The 17,023-nt window shown below is 40.8% G+C and overlaps 1 protein-coding gene across 2 annotated transcripts in view; it reads left to right on the plus strand.

Annotated features, from left to right (window-relative positions):
- UBE2R2 (ubiquitin conjugating enzyme E2 R2) overlaps positions 1-17,023 on the plus strand; it is a 151,093-nt gene that overhangs the window by 126,573 nt on the left and 7,497 nt on the right. Inside the window, exon 4 of one of the 2 annotated variants that reach the window (XM_006143108.3) lies at positions 12,904-13,038. The exons of the other annotated variant lie outside the window; for it this stretch is intronic. Within the exon in view, the coding sequence (XP_006143170.1) occupies positions 12,904-13,038 (135 nt within the window). The remainder of the gene's footprint in view (positions 1-12,903; positions 13,039-17,023) is intronic. 2 annotated transcript variants of the gene reach the window in all.

The raw sequence follows: 17,023 nt of genomic DNA on the forward strand, positions 1-17,023 counted from the left end.
GCGAGTTTTGGATGCTGGAGGCCCAGTTATCAGTGGGACATCTTCCTTTCTCCCCAAATGGCTCTGCCCAGAGTGATTTTCAAGCTGCCAGCTCTAGTACTCAAACCATGGTCAGCTATGTGGGAGACCAGTGCCTTAACCACTGTACCACCTGGTGTCCCCAGTAATTAGCTTTAAATAAATATTGAAAGTTCTGAGTTTAGGCCAGCCTTTGGCCTAGTGATTGGGAAGCTGGATCCCATGTGACCAAACTGTACAGTTCAAATTTCAGACTCGGCACCTTGAAAAACATAACCAGGTGCACGTGTACATATGCCCAAAATCCCAAAAGGAGGGAAGAATGGAGGAGAAGGGATTGCTGCATGACAGATCCCTATGGAATATGCTTTTTCCCTTTCCTTCTTCCTCTGTATTTCTGGCAAGCACCTGTGCCCCCTTAGCAAATTTTTAAAAAATTGTGAGTTTTGTTTATTCTACTTTTTTTTTTTTTAAGATGTTTTGCCTTAAGGTGTATGCGCTTGTGGAGAGACAGACAGACAGAGTGAGAGGGAAAGTGAGAAATCACCCCCCAGGAGGGATGACCATGTCGTAATCCCTTCTCCTTCCTTCTCTTCCCACAATCTTAGGTATACGCACAAATGCCCCTGCCGAGATTTTCAAGCCACCAGAACCAGGACTCGAACCATGGTTGGCCATGTGGGAGTCCAGCAACAATGTAACTGCTATACCATCTGCTGTTTCCTGTTTATTCTACTTGTATATGTTACTCAAGGGCATGTTTAAAAGTCTGCCATACCATTAGTAGTAATTTCAGCATATTATTTTGACAGTATCATCAGTAGTGTATATAAAAAGGTTTTTGTGTGTGTGTGTGTGTGTGTATTTTAGATTTGTTTAAAAGTTGGACCAAAGAAATGCCTCTGAGTAGTATTCTGTTGCTTGTTTTACAGGGTTAGTAGTAACCCTAGACTAGAGAAAGTGGTAATTCACAGGTACTAATAAATTTTTTTGGAGGTTGCATGTTGAATTAAATGTTTACACTCCCTCTCAGTGGAGAAAACAAGCCTCCCCTTTCCTCAGGTAGAAAGCTCCAAACAAGATTTTTCTCATTACATTTTTTTCCTTAAAAAAAAAAAAAATTATTTCCATGAGAGAAAGAGAGATACATATAGAGAGAGGCACCTTTACAGGATCTCAGTGATGCGACCAGCCTCAGCCAGCCCAGGTCATAGGCATGGTGTGTTTGTGCCTAGAATGTCCAGGGAGATTCCCGGGACACAAACACAGGACCTGTTCAGTTACATCACTTACTCTTCCCTCTCCTTGCGTTCTTGTGCTGCCTGGCTGGATAATCTATTGCCCCTATCCACAGAGTTCAAACATTTTTTTTTCCCTTTACTTATCCTCCATTGAATACACATATAGACCATATTATTTGGTTTGTCTCAGCTTGAAATATTAACATTTTTTTCTTTTACGATAAGCCTCGTCATTTAACCCAGTCTCTTGGAGGGAAAAAATTCCTTTCACATTGATCTGTCCTCCTAAAGTGCCTTTGACACTTTGGATACTAGTGTTTTTTTTTTTTGCTAACCTGGGTCTCTAGACTCTCTGCCTCTGATTTTAGGACATTCCGCAGACTACATTTTGGGGATTGGTTTTGGTGCTTTCATGCCTTTTTTTTTTTTTTTTTTTTTTTTTTAAATTTCTTGTCACTTTTCCAGTTTAGGGAGATAGACTCACTCTCAGCATGGTTTACGTACCCAGCATGTTCAGGAGGGTTCTGAGAAATGAACCTAGGACTTCTCCCATGTGGGTCCAGCCATGTTATCACTGTGCTACTTGCCTGTCCCTTTAGTTCCTCCATCCCCCCTTTTTAAAAAATTCATGATAGACGGACCAGCAGTTAGCGTAATGGCTATGTCACTGGACTCCCATGTAGTCAACTGTGATTCGAGTCCCAGACTCGGTGGCTTGACTCATGCTGGGTGCGTGTACGTGCATGCCCAAGATCCCGAGAGGAGAATGGAGGAAAAGGGATTGTGGCGTGGTCATCCCCCCTGGGAGGTGATTTCTCGCTTTCTGTCTCTCTGTCTCTGTCTGGCAAGCACACACACCCTGTAGCAAAAAAACTTCTCAAAAAAAAAAAAAAACCCTTCATGATAGAACACATATACACTATAGAGCAAGAGAGAAAGAGAAAAGCACCCTTCGCAGGAAATCCCCTTTCTCTAGTCCTCCAGCCCACCAGGATCTTGAGCATATGCACACACACACACAGTGTTTTTTCATGCCAGACAGACAGGAGACAAACTACAGTCAGCATGTGGCTACCATCTTGGCAGTCGTGTACATTACCAACTTGCCACAGAGGCTGGACGTGATCCTTTTTTGTTGGAGACTTCACAACCACAAACATCTTCATAAATAGCTCTACAGGTACTTGCATTAGAAGTTATTCATTACCTTTTTGGATTTCTCATTTCATAGTTCTGTGTAATTGTTGGATATTCCTTCAGTGTGTTGCTCTTTTTGGTGTTTGTGAATTTCAAGTAGCCAATGGTGTTTTGTCTACTTTGTAGAACCCCATTTGCCTGGAATACCTGGTGGTACTCCTAACTCTCAGGGGGCTGTCAGGAAAGTACTACCTAATAAGTAGGTGTGGAATACTTTTCCCTACCTTTTTCTTTCTGTGTTATTTGTTGTGAGGCAAGGGGATTCTTTCTTTTCTTTTTTTTAAGAGGTTTTTTTTTGTTTGTTTGTTTTTGTTTTTTGTTTGTTTGTTTGTTTGCTATAGGGCACATGTGCTTGTTGGAAAGACAGAGAGGTACAGAAAGTGAGATGGGATGGCCACGCCACAATCCCTTCTCCTCCATTCTCCTCTCGGGATCTTGGGCATGCACCCACACACGCCCGGCGTGAGTTTAAGCCACCGGGTCCAGGACTCAAACCGTGGTCAACTACATGGAAGTCCAGAGACATAGCCATTATGCTAACTGCTGGCTCCCCTGGAGTGAATTTTAAGCCACGGGTCCAGGACTCGAACTGCAGTTGACTATGTGAGAGCCCACCAATGTAACCATTATGCCATCTGCTGGTCCCTCTTTTTTTCTTTTCTTTTTAAGGCAAGGGAATTCTTAAGGTATTAAACTGTTATATTTTCTTAGAGGCCTTTGAAATATTAAGAGGCAAGATTCAAGATACAGTTAAGAGGGCACTTTTCCCTTACACCTTTTTGCTACTAAGTTCTCTGGGATCAGTAAGTCTTCAACTAAGGGTTCTGGGCTCCATATCCAATTTAGGAGTAATTTTAGCAAGACAGTATTGAAAGTGACATAGAGTTCAACTTATCTGTCTCATTGTAGAGTGTTTGTTGCTGCATGGCACTATCTTAATGTGGTTCCATAGTCACGTATTTGGATGACTTCTCCATGCCTAGTTATACTTGAGTCTATAGTCAGCACTACTTATAAAATTGCACGTGGGGGCAGTTGTAACCTGAAGAAGAATGAAGGAGTGCAGTTATCCTTTAGAGCCTGTCAATCTGTATCACAAGACTTGGTGAGTTGTAAGAGTTGGCCAAAGGGAAAAGGAATAAAAAGATGTTAGAATTTATAGGGATCCAGAACATTAGTCGGTTAGTGCAGTTAGTGTCCACTGAAGGCTCCACCAAAAATAATTTGGCCTTGGGAGAAGCCAGTAGATTTTGTGGAAAAAGAGATTTACATGTCTTCTACTCCCAGAGGCTCCAGATTAAATTGGTGGGATGGGGGTGAGAGTTCTTATATAGAAGGAGAACTTTTAATGGATAGGCAGAGTGAACAAAAGAGTAGATTTGGGACCAGCAGATGGTATAAAGGTTATATTGCTGGGCTCTTGCATTGTTGACCTTGGTTCAAGTCCTGGGCCATCACCCCGGGCATGATTTCTCACTTTCTGTCTCTCTGTTGAGCACACATGCCCCATAGCAAAAAGCTCTCTTTAGAAAAAAAAAAAAAAAAAAGAGGGAACTTCCATCTTTCAGTAATTAACCAGAATGAGGAACACAATGGGAAAGAGGAGAGGCACCTGATGAATGTTCTTTAGGCCTTTTAGAAAACACAGAGTGGTTCCTTTGGCAGCATACATGGGAATCTACAAGAAAGGTGATATTGTAGACGTCAAGGGAATGGGTATTGTTCCAAAAGGAATGCCCCCACAAATGTTACCATGGCAAAACTGGAAGTCTGCAATGTTACCCAGCATGCTCTTGGCATTGTTGTAAACAAGAGCAAGGTTCTTGCCAAGAGAATCAATGTGCGTATTGAGTATTAATAAAGTATTCTAAGAGCAGAGATAGCTTCCTCTTTGTGTGTGTGTGTGTGTGTGTGTGTGTGGTTTTGCTATAGGGCATGTGTACTCTCCAGAAAGCGAGAAATTCCCCCCTCCCTGGGGGGGGATGGCCACGCCGCAATCCTTTCTCCTCCGTTCTCCTCTTGGGATCTTGGACATACACGTACATGTGCCCGGCGTGAGTTTAAGCCACCATGTCTGGGACTGGAACCGCAGTCGAACATGGGAGTTCAGCAATATAGCCATTACAGCAACTGCTGGTCCCAGAGCAGAGATAGCTTCCTAAAACATGTGAAGGAAGGTACCTGGGTTTAACTGAAGCACCAACCTGCTCCACTCAGAGAAGCACATTTTGTGAGAAGCAATGGAAAGGAGCCTGATCTTCTGGAACCTATTTTGTATGAATTTATAGCATGATGTTGAATTTAAAAAAAAAGAGAGTAGAATTGAGAGGATAGGGGCTCCTGACACTGACATATATCTCTGATTAGCAGTCTAGAGCATCATACCTCTTCCTTGTGGAAGAAACAAAACATCCTTTAACATATGCTCTGACCAAAACCAAGTGGTACCTTCCAAGATAGTTCTTCAGAGCTTGCCATATAGCTCATAAGTGCTTTCTCTGAGGCACCATCCCCAGAAGTACCTGTCTTACCTGTTGTAGACTCTAGGATAGGAATGTGATCTTGGTGAGGATTTGCTTTGCATTGAAAAATAGGAATGTTGGGACCAACAGGTAGTATGGTGGTTAAGAATGCTAGATTCCCACGTGGCCGACTGTGGTTTGAATCCTAGACCTGAAAGCTTGCTTTCTCTTTCTCTCTCTGTATGGAAATACTAAAACAATAATCATAATAATAAATAAAGTTAAAATAAATAAATTTATTTATTTATTTAAGAATTAGAGAGAGAGTGAGAAAAAGTAAGAAAGCAAGCCACCAGGTCTGGGACTTGAACTGTGGTCACCATGTGGGAGTCTATGCCTTTAGCCACCATGCAACCTGCTGACCCCAAATGAAATAATTCTTTTTTTTAAAGAAAAATGAGAATGTAGTATTTTCCTTACCACAGTGAAAAGATAAGAGCATGGGGCCAGATAAATGGATCCAAAATCTAGAAGTCACTTTCTCATATTGATGGATCTCTCTCAGGAATAGAGTAAGATATTTGCCTATTTAGTCTTGTGTACAGCCCACTAATAGGGCCTGCCCTAAGCTTTAGATGACAAAATAGGCAAATTCAGGGGAAAAAGCTACAGCCCTGCTGCTGTTCTTAGGGCTCTTTTTTCCTTTATTTACGATGGAGTAGACGAGAAAGGGACCTTCCACAGGGTCTGATCATAGTGTGATCTTCTTCCTTTAGTCTTACAGCACATTAGATCTTTTATTTATTTATATTTTTTTTTGGTAGAGGTTTTTGCTGTAGAGCGCATGCGCTCGCCAGAAAGGCAGAGACAGAAAGCGAGAAATCACCCCCCAGGGGGGATGGCCACGCCACAATCCCTTCTTCTCCATTCTCCTCTCAGGATCTTGGGCACGCATGCACATGCGCCTGGCGTGAGTTTAAGCTGCCGGTTGGGGACTTGAACCGTGATAGACTACATGGGAATCCAGCAACATAGCCATTACATTAACTGCTGGTCCCCAGCCCATTACATCTAGAGCATGTATGCAAATGCCCAGCATTTTTTTCAGGTTGTCTGGGCCAAGAATTGAGACCATGGTTATCATGTAGAATCCGACTTCTTTTGAGCAGTGCATTATCACTGCACCATGGAGCTGACCCCGAGGGCTCTTTTAAATTCCATTCTGGAGGCCATTTGATGGTGCGGCAGTACAACTATACTCTGCAAGGGAATTTGGCACGGGAATGTCTCCATTCAAATCCAGAGGCCTGCCTGATTATACCCAGCACATGTGTGCCCATGATCTGGGGGGCTTGTTGAGGCTGGGAGTGGGTTGCAGTATTGGAACTCTGTTGGGGATGCCTCTCTCTCATTTATGGAAGAAATAAACTTTTTTCCCCCCAACATTCTAGGCCAAAATTATTTTATTTGCTCTCAATTCTTGCACATTTGTGTGTCACTACCTTCAAGCTGCCAACTTCACTCTTTGCAAACTATATGTATTTTGTATGTTGACAGATTTTACTTTTTAAACTGAAATGTGATTTTATATTTTGGGTATTTTAATCTGAGACCTTTATCCTGCCTTGCATCCGCAGGAATACATCATTCAGCAGCATCTCCATCATAGCGTAGTAGGAACTGTTATATGTTAGTTGCTTTAGCGGTGTAAAAAAACACTGTAATATGTGAATCCATTAAGCTACTACATTTTATCATTTACTGGCCCATTTTTCCAGTCATAACAAGTTTTCTTGCAATGATGTCCTCTTTAAACCCCTCTTCCATGTTGAAACACATAATGACTGAGTTTTAACTGTATCATCTTCTAGTGTTATTAGTGTATCCTTTGAAAGAGTGAAGATGCGAGCTTAAATAAACTCAGGGAACTATCAATAGAACCGTCTAAATAGAACCCAAATTCAATATGGATGGGTGGTAGCAACAGTATGTGGAATTCATTTTTGCTCCCTGAGAACTGAACTTCACACATCATCTGCATCAAACTATGTTAGGTCTGCAAAACCCAAAGTCTAAATCAATCTGTGTGTATATTAAGTGAGATTAAGTTTAGGTTTCTAAGAATAAGCCCTTTCTCCCTCTCACATACTGCCTGTATGGTCTTCCCTTCAGTATACTTGGGGATTGGTTACAGGATCCCCTTGGATACCAAAACTGTAAATGCTCAAGTCCCTTATATATATAAACTGGCTTAGTATTTGCACGTAGCCTAAGGACGTCCTCCCACATGCTTTAAGTTATCTCTAAAGTATTTAAAATACCTAATACATTGCCTAGATAGCACTTCATTTATGTGGATTCAGTGTAGTATTTGGTGGTATAGCAAATTCAAGTTTTGCTTTTGGGAATGTTGACTTTTTTCCCCAAATATGTTTGATCTCTGGTCCATTTGGATCTGTGGATGTGTAATCTCTGGGGGCTGACTGTTTACCGAGGAGGGGGAAATGCCAGTCTTCAATTTAGCAAACTTTTAAACTTCCCTTACTTTGGTTTACAGGTAGATCCTTGAGCAGGGTCTTCTTTGTGGTGCTACGGCCAGTTTTTTGCCTTGATAACATTGTGATTGTGATGACAATAGTAACTAACAGAAAAAGAACAGACCCTTCTTGTTAACTATTGCCTATATGGTGAAAGGGGGCAAATGTAATATTATACTTTGGGCTATATATGTTTAATCTGGTTTCCAAAGTACCTTAAATACTTCTTTAGTTTTCTTTTAAAAGTTCTACATATCTGGGACCAGCAGTTGGCGTAATGGCTATGTCGCTGGACTCCTGTGTAGTCGACCGCAGTTCAAGTCTTGGACCCTGTGGCTTAAACTCATGCTGGGCGTGTGTGCATGCCTGCGTGCCGAAGATCCTGAGAGGAGAATGGTGGAGAAGGGATTGCGGCATGGCTATACCCCTGGGGGGTGATTTCTTGCTTTCTGTCTTTTCTGTCTTTCTGGTGAGCACGTGCCCTATAGCAAAAAACCTCTCCAAAACAAAAACAAAAACTTCTACATGTCCAAGCTCTGTAGAACTTCACACCTTACTGCTTTGCTGTTTGCCAGTCAGTATATATGTATATATGCATATGTGTTGGTCTTTGTTTTCTTTTAGCATTTTTATTATTTGCATACCTGTTTTAATTAAAAATAAAAAGATGGCTAAATCATCTTCAAAAAGATTCTAGAACAGACAAAACAATTTGAAATAGGAACCTGAAGACTATAAAGTGATTTTTTTTGCCTGTACTTCTATACCCCTGGAGGGTGATTTCTTGCTTTCTGTCTTTTCTGTCTTTCTGGTGAGCACGTGCCCTATAGCAAAAAACCTCTCCAAAACAAAAACAAAAACTTCTACATGTCCAAGCTCTGTAGAACTTCACACCTTACTGCTTTGCTGTTTGCCAGTCAGTATATATGTATATATGCATATGTGTTGGTCTTTGTTTTCTTTTAGCATTTTTATTATTTGCATACCTGTTTTAATTAAAAATAAAAAGATGGCTAAATCATCTTCAAAAAGATTCTAGAACAGACAAAACAATTTGAAATAGGAACCTGAAGACTATAAAGTGATTTTTTTTTGCCTGTACTTTCTGTGCTTCTTTTATCCTCACCATTTTTCTGTTTTTGTTTGTTTGTGTATATGTTTTTCTATTTCTGATCTTTTGTCCTGAAAGCTCCTACCATATTCCCTTGCCATGGCATAAAGGGGAATAGAGGAAGTAGGTTTATGTTTAGAAATATCTCTGATTCCAGGATTGGTGGTGGTAGGAACTGCAATAAGCCAAAGATACTAAGATTTCTCTATTCCTCATTCTTATCCCAAACTCCTCCTGGGGTGGTGTTCTTTGTTGTAATACTACACATTAAACATACATGCTATTGGATTGGGATAGACCACTGGATTAGTATAGACCAGACCTGTTCCTTTGAACCTAGAGTAAAGTAGTAGAGTTTATTCAATCTGTTCTGCTAGTCCCAGAAACTTGTCCAAGGACTTTAAGATAGTCTAAATGTACAAATACAACTCTACATTACTGCTGAAAACCAAAACTTCACTGTGATCTTATATGGGCAGAAGGAGAATAAAAGAGTATATAGCTGTTGTTTTCCTGATCGATTTTCTCTTTGTTCATGATCTATTGGAAACTGATCCCTTTAAAGGTCTTTGTTTTATTTATTTATTTAAAATATTTTATTTATTTATTTTTAGAGAGATTTTTACTATAGGGCACATGCACTCATCAGAGGGACAGAGACAGAAACTGAGAAATCACCCCCCAGGGAGGATGGCCACGCTGCAGTCCCCTCTCCTCCATTTTCCTCTTGGGATTTTAGGCATGCACACTCATGCACCTGGTGTGAATGTTTAGCTGCCAAGTCCGGAACTTGAACTGTGGCAGGAGTCCAGCAATGTAACCGTTGCACCATCTGCTGGTCCATTTATTTATTTATTTAGTTAGTTAGTTAGTTAGTTTCTTTCCTGAGTATAGACAGAGACAGATAGGTAACTGTGACTAGATCTTGTCATGTTATGATCCTATTCCTAGCCTTCCAGCCAGTGGGGCCATAGTCACAGTTACGAGCATGCCTAGAGTGTTTAGGTCAACCTGGGCTAGGAACCTGAACCTCCCATGTGATTCTAGTATCATACAACAGTGCCCTACTGCCTGTGCCACCATGGCTAGACCTTTTAGACTGTTTAATTGAACCCATCATATATTTGATAGTTTTGTTTTGAGTCTTTCTCTTCTTTCACATAGTTTCACCAGTTTTGTTTTCCTGAGAGATATTTTTGCTAAAGGTGCATGCCCTCACCAGCGAGACAGAGACAGAAAGTGAGAAATGACCCCTTCTACTCCGCCAGGGATAGCCAAGCCACAATCCCTTCTCCTCTGTCTTTCTTTTGGGATTTTGGGCATGCATGCACATGTGCCTGGTGTGAGTTTTAAGCCACCGATCCAGGACACAAATTGCGGTTGACTATGTGGGAGTCCAGCAACATAGCCATTATGCCATCTGCTGGTCCAGTTTCACCAATTGTTAACCCTCTCCACCTTCGTTTTTTCTCCTTAAAAAAAAAAAAAATGAAGAAGGATTTTAAATTTGTATTGAAACAAAAAAAAAATAGTGTGACAATAGTAAACAAGGTAGTGGTTGGAATAGCTCTTGAATTCAAATTCTGTTTTGTATATTCTAACAATATAATAGGGTTAACACTTGCCTTGTGGAGTTGTTAACTACAGGTGTAATGGCTGTTTTAAATTACTTTGGTGCAAGCAATAGACAATTTAAACTATATATGACATTGTTTCCCAACCTTTTCCAGTCATGGTACACATAGAAAATGAAAAAGATAGTATTTGTAAATCACAGTAAACTGAAAATGCTCCTTTTGCAAGAAGTTAGTATTCCATAGTCTCAGGCTGTTGAAGTTCCCACCTACCCAACTGCCTGAAAAGACCTGTTATCCACTCAACAACATACTTTTTGGGAAATTCTGATAAGGGTATTACATATAAATTTTGCATGGGATTTTTGTTAGAGCAAAAAATGTCAATTCTACTCTAATCTATATTGGCCTTGTTTATAGGCAAACTTACCATGTAATAGAGATAGCTGTCTCTGTAGAATTAATATGGTTTATTACTTAGCACAAAATTGAGTGACAATGCTTGGAGAATGACAAGTGTGTTTCTCAGGGTGCTGAGATGTGGTTTATTTATATATGTATATATTTTTAAATTGTGTGTGTGTGTGTGTATATATGTATATGTATGTGTGTATATATATAAATATATTTATATATATTTATACACACACACACACACACACATATATTTTATTTAACTTTTTTTACTTTTATTTGACCAGAAAGGGACAGAGAGAGAGAGAGAAGAAAAATGAGAAAACAAGCTGCTAGGTTCGGTCGGGACTTAAACTGGTCAGCTGTGTGGTAGTCTAGCACTCTTAACCACCACACCACCCGCCAGCCCCAGATGTGGTTTCCTTTATAGTTCTGAGAATAGGAGAGTTGTCAGTCAGTATAAGGAGTCCTTTATATGGAGGTCCCAAAAATGTGGGACATCTGTAAGTGAAGGCTTATAGGTTATAGGTGAGTTTGAAATTCCAGAAGAGATCATCAAAAGAATGTCTGTGATTTACTTTAACAGAGACAAGAGGACTTACTCTACATTAATATTTGTAGGTGTGACTCCCTCCAGGCCCTCTGGAAAGGATTTTGGAAATAGGAAAAAATCCTCACTTTATACCTTATTTTGTCTCTATCATATATGTCTTTATAATAGGTATTGTGTATGTTTTCTTCTAAAGAAACCTTACCTAATAGTGTACCCACGTTTTTCTTTCACTTCTAGGATGTTATGTCAGTTGTTTCCATTGTTGGCAGTGATGGAGTTTCTTTAAATCTTTTTAATATAATTACTGAACAACTCCAGAGAGCTCTTGGGGAAGGGGGAGAACAAAGGAATTACTCTTAACTTAATAGAAAGGGTGCGTGTGATAGATTTTAGGTAGCTGAGAATGTTTTGTCATAATCTTATATAATCACATAAAAGAAACTCTTCATTTCAGAAGAAAGTTTTATCAAACCAAATAGCTAATTACCTCATTCCCTCCCTTTACTTTTTTTGCTTGGGCCCAGAAGCCAAAAGCTATTTATAGTAACACTATTACTTTGTACCAGTGAGAAAAGATAAATTTAATTTTTCCTTCCATTTTTCTCTTAAATAACATGCACTTAGCTTTTAGGGAAAAGACCTAGAAATGATTTGGAACATTTTTTTAATTAGTCATGCTTTCTTGGTCACTTTATCTAACAGAAACTTTATTCCCTATAATTGATCGGTCAAAACCTTTAATTTTTAAAAGTCTGTAGGCAGAAATGCCTGTTTGTATCTCCCAGTAGACTGCTAAGTCCTGGGAGACCAAGATGGCTTCTAATTTGCTCTCCGGTTGCTCAGCCAGCCTCCCACCTGGTGCCTCTGGCACATAGTAGGTAAATATCATGGCAGGAAAATTTCTATTACTTAGAAACTAGTTATTTCATGTGAAGGCTTTTGCTTTTCCTCCATTCTCATGTTTAATTTCATCTTTCTTACCAATATGGAGATAATACATTTATACGCAATAATGTTTTTTAAAGTCTTTTTAGTGGCCACATTAAAAGTTGGATTTGGGAACCAGCAGTTAGCATAATGGCTATGTTGCTGGACTCCCACGTAGTCGACTGCGGTTCGCGTCCTGGACCCGGTAGCTTAAAACTCACGCCGGGAGCGTGTGCGTGCGTGCCCAAGATCCCGAAAGGAGAATGGAGGAGAAGGGATTGCGGCGTGACCATCCCCCCTGGGGGGTGATTTCTCGCTTTCTGTCTCTATGTCTCTGTCTGTCTGTCTGGCGAGCGCACGCGCCCTATAGCGAAAATCTCTCTCTCAAAAAAAAGTTGGATTTATAAAATAGCATCATTTCTACCCTCTCCCATGAAAAAATTGCTTTGAGGCTGAAAGTATTTTATGCTTTTCTCCCCATTCTACTTAATTTGTGAATTTTTAATATAGACTATTTAAAAACTTCAAGACATCTACTTTTCACAGACTGGAGCATGTAGTAGGTAGAGATTGTCTTCTGTAGAGTTTATTTTACTCCCTGCCACTTGGTCTATAATACTAGATTCAGATGTTCTGATTTGTTCCCATTTAGCAGCATGCGTCTCGCCTAGCCAGCCGAGTAATGAAGACACAACTCTATGATGGTCTGTTTCCATTCCCCTAGGGCCTCAGCTATTATAGTCTCAAATTATATTGTTTCAGAAAAATTTTGAGGGAATACATAAAACCTGATTGTACTTTCTTAAAAAGCAGAATACTGTGGATATGGGTATTCATAACTGACCTTTTTTTCCCCTCCCCGTTTCTAGGACTATCCTATTAAGTGTAATCTCACTGCTTAATGAGCCCAACACCTTCTCCCCAGCCAATGTGGATGCTTCGGTTATGTTCAGGAAATGGAGGGACAGTAAAGGAAAAGACAAAGAATATGCTGAAATCATTAGGTAAGGTGCTTTTATTGTCAAGTATACTCTGGAACCAAGGATTTAAATCAAACTTAAATATCTTGTCCAGTACAAGGTAATTTCTCTCATAGATTTATAGTGTGAAAGATTTCTGCCTGAGCCTAATGAGCTTACTGATTGAAAAAACACCCACTAGAAGCACATCCAATTTCCAGGAACAAGAAACTTCCAGGCTCTTAACTATTAACTAGTCAAGATTGCAAATTCTCCTCCTAATCTTTTTTTCTTTTTTAGGTTTTTGTTATATGGTGTGTGCTCACTAGAGAGAGATGGAGAGTGATGAGGGCTAGAAGTGAGACGCCTCAGTCACTTCTCCATTTTCCTCTTGGGATTTAGGGCACACAGGCATATGTTCCCAGCATGATTTTCAAGCCACTATGTCCAGGACTTGAGCCATTATCAGCCATGTGGGAGTCCAGTGCCTTAACCATCATACTACCAGCTTGCCTCCCAGATCATTTTATTCTTTTAAGAGAGTTTTTTTTATTTGTTTGTTTTTTGCTATAGGGCATGTTGAGCTTGCCGGGGACACAGAGAGAGAGAAAGTGAGAAATCAGCCTCCAGGAGGAATGGTCATGCCACATTCCTCTCCTCCATTCTCCTTTCAGGATTTTGGACATGCAGGCACATGTACCCAGCATGAATTTCAAGCTGCTGGATTCAGGATTCGAACCACAGTCAGGTATGTGGGAGTCTAGCACCTTAACCACCATGCCACCTGCTAGCCCCACTCGTAATCATTTTTTAAAAATACATATATTTATTCTGAGAGAGTACACGTGCATACACATCCCTAATACTGTTCTGACACTGCTATCCATACTAAGCATTGAACCACTTCTAAATCATGGGCAGGTGTGTGCCCAGCATTCTGACAGAGGTCTCCAGATTTGAACCAGGAACCTTCCCATGATGAATTGCGTCACAGAGCATTGTTTTACCACTGTGCCTCTATCTGGCCCCCATCTCCCTCCTAATCATTTTAAGGGACCCTTTTCTGACTTTCAGCATGCCTGTTAAGTGTAGTAAGCATAATTATCTAAGGTATCCCAGATATATAGGATAGATTAATTTTGCTACCAAAATTTTCATTAATGAAGCCCCATGGTTTAATGGCATTTTTGACCATAGCAGCAAGTATCTTCTGGATATTCTTATCAGCAACACTGATATATGGTATAACAGAGCCCAAGGATGAGAACCAGGAGACTGGAAATCATCCAGCTGTGCCACTCCTTGTGTGACCATTTATCAGTTTACCCTTTGGTTCTATGGTTTCTCCATCTGTGTAAAAAGGAAAAAAGTAGAAGGCTCGACATCTTTTTTTAAGAGAGGTCTTTTGTTATAGGACGTGTGCATTCACCGGAGAGACAGTAATAGAGACAGAAGGTGAGATATCACCCTCTGGGGCGATGGCCACATTGCAATCCCTTGTCCTCTATTCTCCTCTTGGGATTTGGGGCATGAACACACACGCACATGTCTCAAGCCACTGGGTCCAGGACTCAAACCATGGTTGACTGTGTGGATGTCAAGTGATGTAACCATTATGCCATCTGCTGGTTTCAATAATAATACATCTTACACTTTTTAAAATAGAGCCACAAGGCCAGCAGATGGCGGGGTAGTTATGTTGCTGGAGTCTCATATGGTCTACTGTGGTTTGAGTCCCAGACCCAATGAATTAAAAAGTATGGCAGGCACAGGTGCGTGTTTGCCCAAGATCCCTGGAGGAGAAGGGAAGAGAAGGGATTGCAGCATGGCCATTCCCCCAGGGGGTGATTTCTCACTTTCCCTCACTGTCTCTGTCTCTTTCCCCAGCAAGCACACGTGCCCTAAAGCAAAAACCTCTTTAAAAAAAAAAAAAATGAGCGAGAGAGTCACAAGTAACATTCTCCGTTCACTCTGTGTGTTGGAGTTTGGTATTTACTACAATTTATACAAGAGACCAGCAGATGACATAATGGTTAAGTCACTGGAGTCTCACAGAGTAGACCATGGTTCAAGTCCCAAACCTGGCAGCTTGAAACTCAAGCAAGCCCCATGCATGTATGCCCAAGATCCCAAGAGGAGAATGGAGAAAGGATTACAATGAGGCCATTATCCCTGGGGGTTGGGGGGGAGGGTGGGTAGGTGCATGTGTGTATGATTTCTCACTTTTTTGTCTCTCTCTGTTTCTCCGGCAAGTGAATGCACCCTACAGCAAAAATCTCTCTTCAAAAAAACAGAAATTTAGGCTCAGCATATGGTGTGGTGGTTAAAGTACTGGACTCCCTCCCACACAGCTAACCCCCCTGGTTCAAGCCCTGGACCTGGTGGCTCCCTTCTCTCTCTCTCTCTCTTTCTCTCTCTTTCTTTCTCTGGTGAGTGCACATGTCATGTAGCAAATAAAAAAAAAAAAAAGCTAAATAAAATTAAATAATTCTTTCAAAAAAGAATTTATCCAAGGAAGTTTCTCTCTCAAAATCTTATGGGCATGGGACCAGCAGTTTGCGTAATGGCTATGTCGCTGGACTCCCACGAAGTCAACCGCGGTTCGAGTCCTGGACCCAGTGGCTTAAACTCACGCCAGGCACGTGTGCGTGCGTGCCCAAGATCCTGAAAGGAGAATGGAGGAGAAGGGATTGCAGCATGGCCATCACTTCTGGGGGGTGATTTCTCGCTTTCTGTCTCTGTCTGGCGAGCGTACGCGCCCTATAGCAAAAACCTCTCCAAAAAAAAAAAGAGAGACTTAAAAAAAAATCTTATGGGATGATGCTATATGATATGAAAAAATAAAAACAGTGCTGAGAAAACATGTCATGTGATTGCTGAGTAATATGAATCAGCAGTTCTCAAAGTTTTCTGCACATTGGGGTCATTTTTAGAATCTCCCTAATCCATAGCTGTTGTAGTAATATCACAGGGAGAGAATGTAAGACTTTCTGTATGTGTATATGTCTCTGTGTGTGTGTACATATACATACAGATTTTTTTATTAAAGAATTAATTTTGTTTAACTTCAGAGAGAGACAGAGTGAGGGCAGGTAAGTGAGAAAGCAAGCCACCAGGCCTGAGACTCAAACCGCAGTTTGCCATGTGGTAGTCCAGTGCCCTTAACCACTGCGCCACCTGCCGGCCTCCATCTATAATTTTTTTTAACCAGTCACTCTGGTGACTGATGCATACGGAGTAATGAAGATATATAGTTATAGAGACCAGCAGTTAGCATAACAGCTATGTCGCTGGACTCCTTTGTAGTTGACCGTGGTTTGAGTCCCAGACCCGGTGGCTTAAACCCACGCCGGGCACGTGTGCATGCGTGCCCAGGATCCGAGAGGAGAATGGAGGAGAAGAGATTGCGGTGTGGCCATCCCCCCTGGGGGGTGATTTCTCGCTTTCTATCTCTGTCTCTGTCTGGCCAGCGCATGCGCCCTATAGCGAAAACCTCTCAAAAAAAAAAAAAAGATACATAGTTATAAATAGTAAGGACCTATAGAAATACAGGATTTAGTAAGTGAGGAACCCATGCATATTCTCAAGGTGGTACTTTTTTTTCTTTTCTTTCTTTCTCTTTCTTTTTTTTTTTTTTTTAAGGTTTTGCCATAGGTTGCATGCGCTTGCCGAAGGCAGAAACAGAGAGAGGGAAAATGAGAAATCACCCCCCAGGGGAATAGCCACGCCACAGTCTCCTCTCCATTCTCCTGTTCAGTTTTTGGGTATGTACATACACACGCCTGTGTGATTTTCAAGCTACTGATTCCTGGACTTGAACTGTGGTCGACCATGTGGGAGTCTGGTGCCTTAATTATTATGCCACTCTCTGACCCCAAGTACTTCTGTTCCTTATAGTTCTTTACTTAAATGTCTCTTTATCACATTCTTTTAAAAATATTTATTATATGTCAGCTTAATGTGAGGTACTCTCTCTCATTTAGACACAGCTTTTTTCATATGGTAGTTCACTTTATGTAGTAATAAAAAA

The sequence above is a fragment of the Tupaia chinensis genome, unplaced genomic scaffold (genome assembly GCF_000334495.1).
Source record: "Tupaia chinensis unplaced genomic scaffold, TupChi_1.0 Scaffold000093_1, whole genome shotgun sequence".
Taxonomy (NCBI): domain Eukaryota; kingdom Metazoa; phylum Chordata; class Mammalia; order Scandentia; family Tupaiidae; genus Tupaia; species Tupaia belangeri.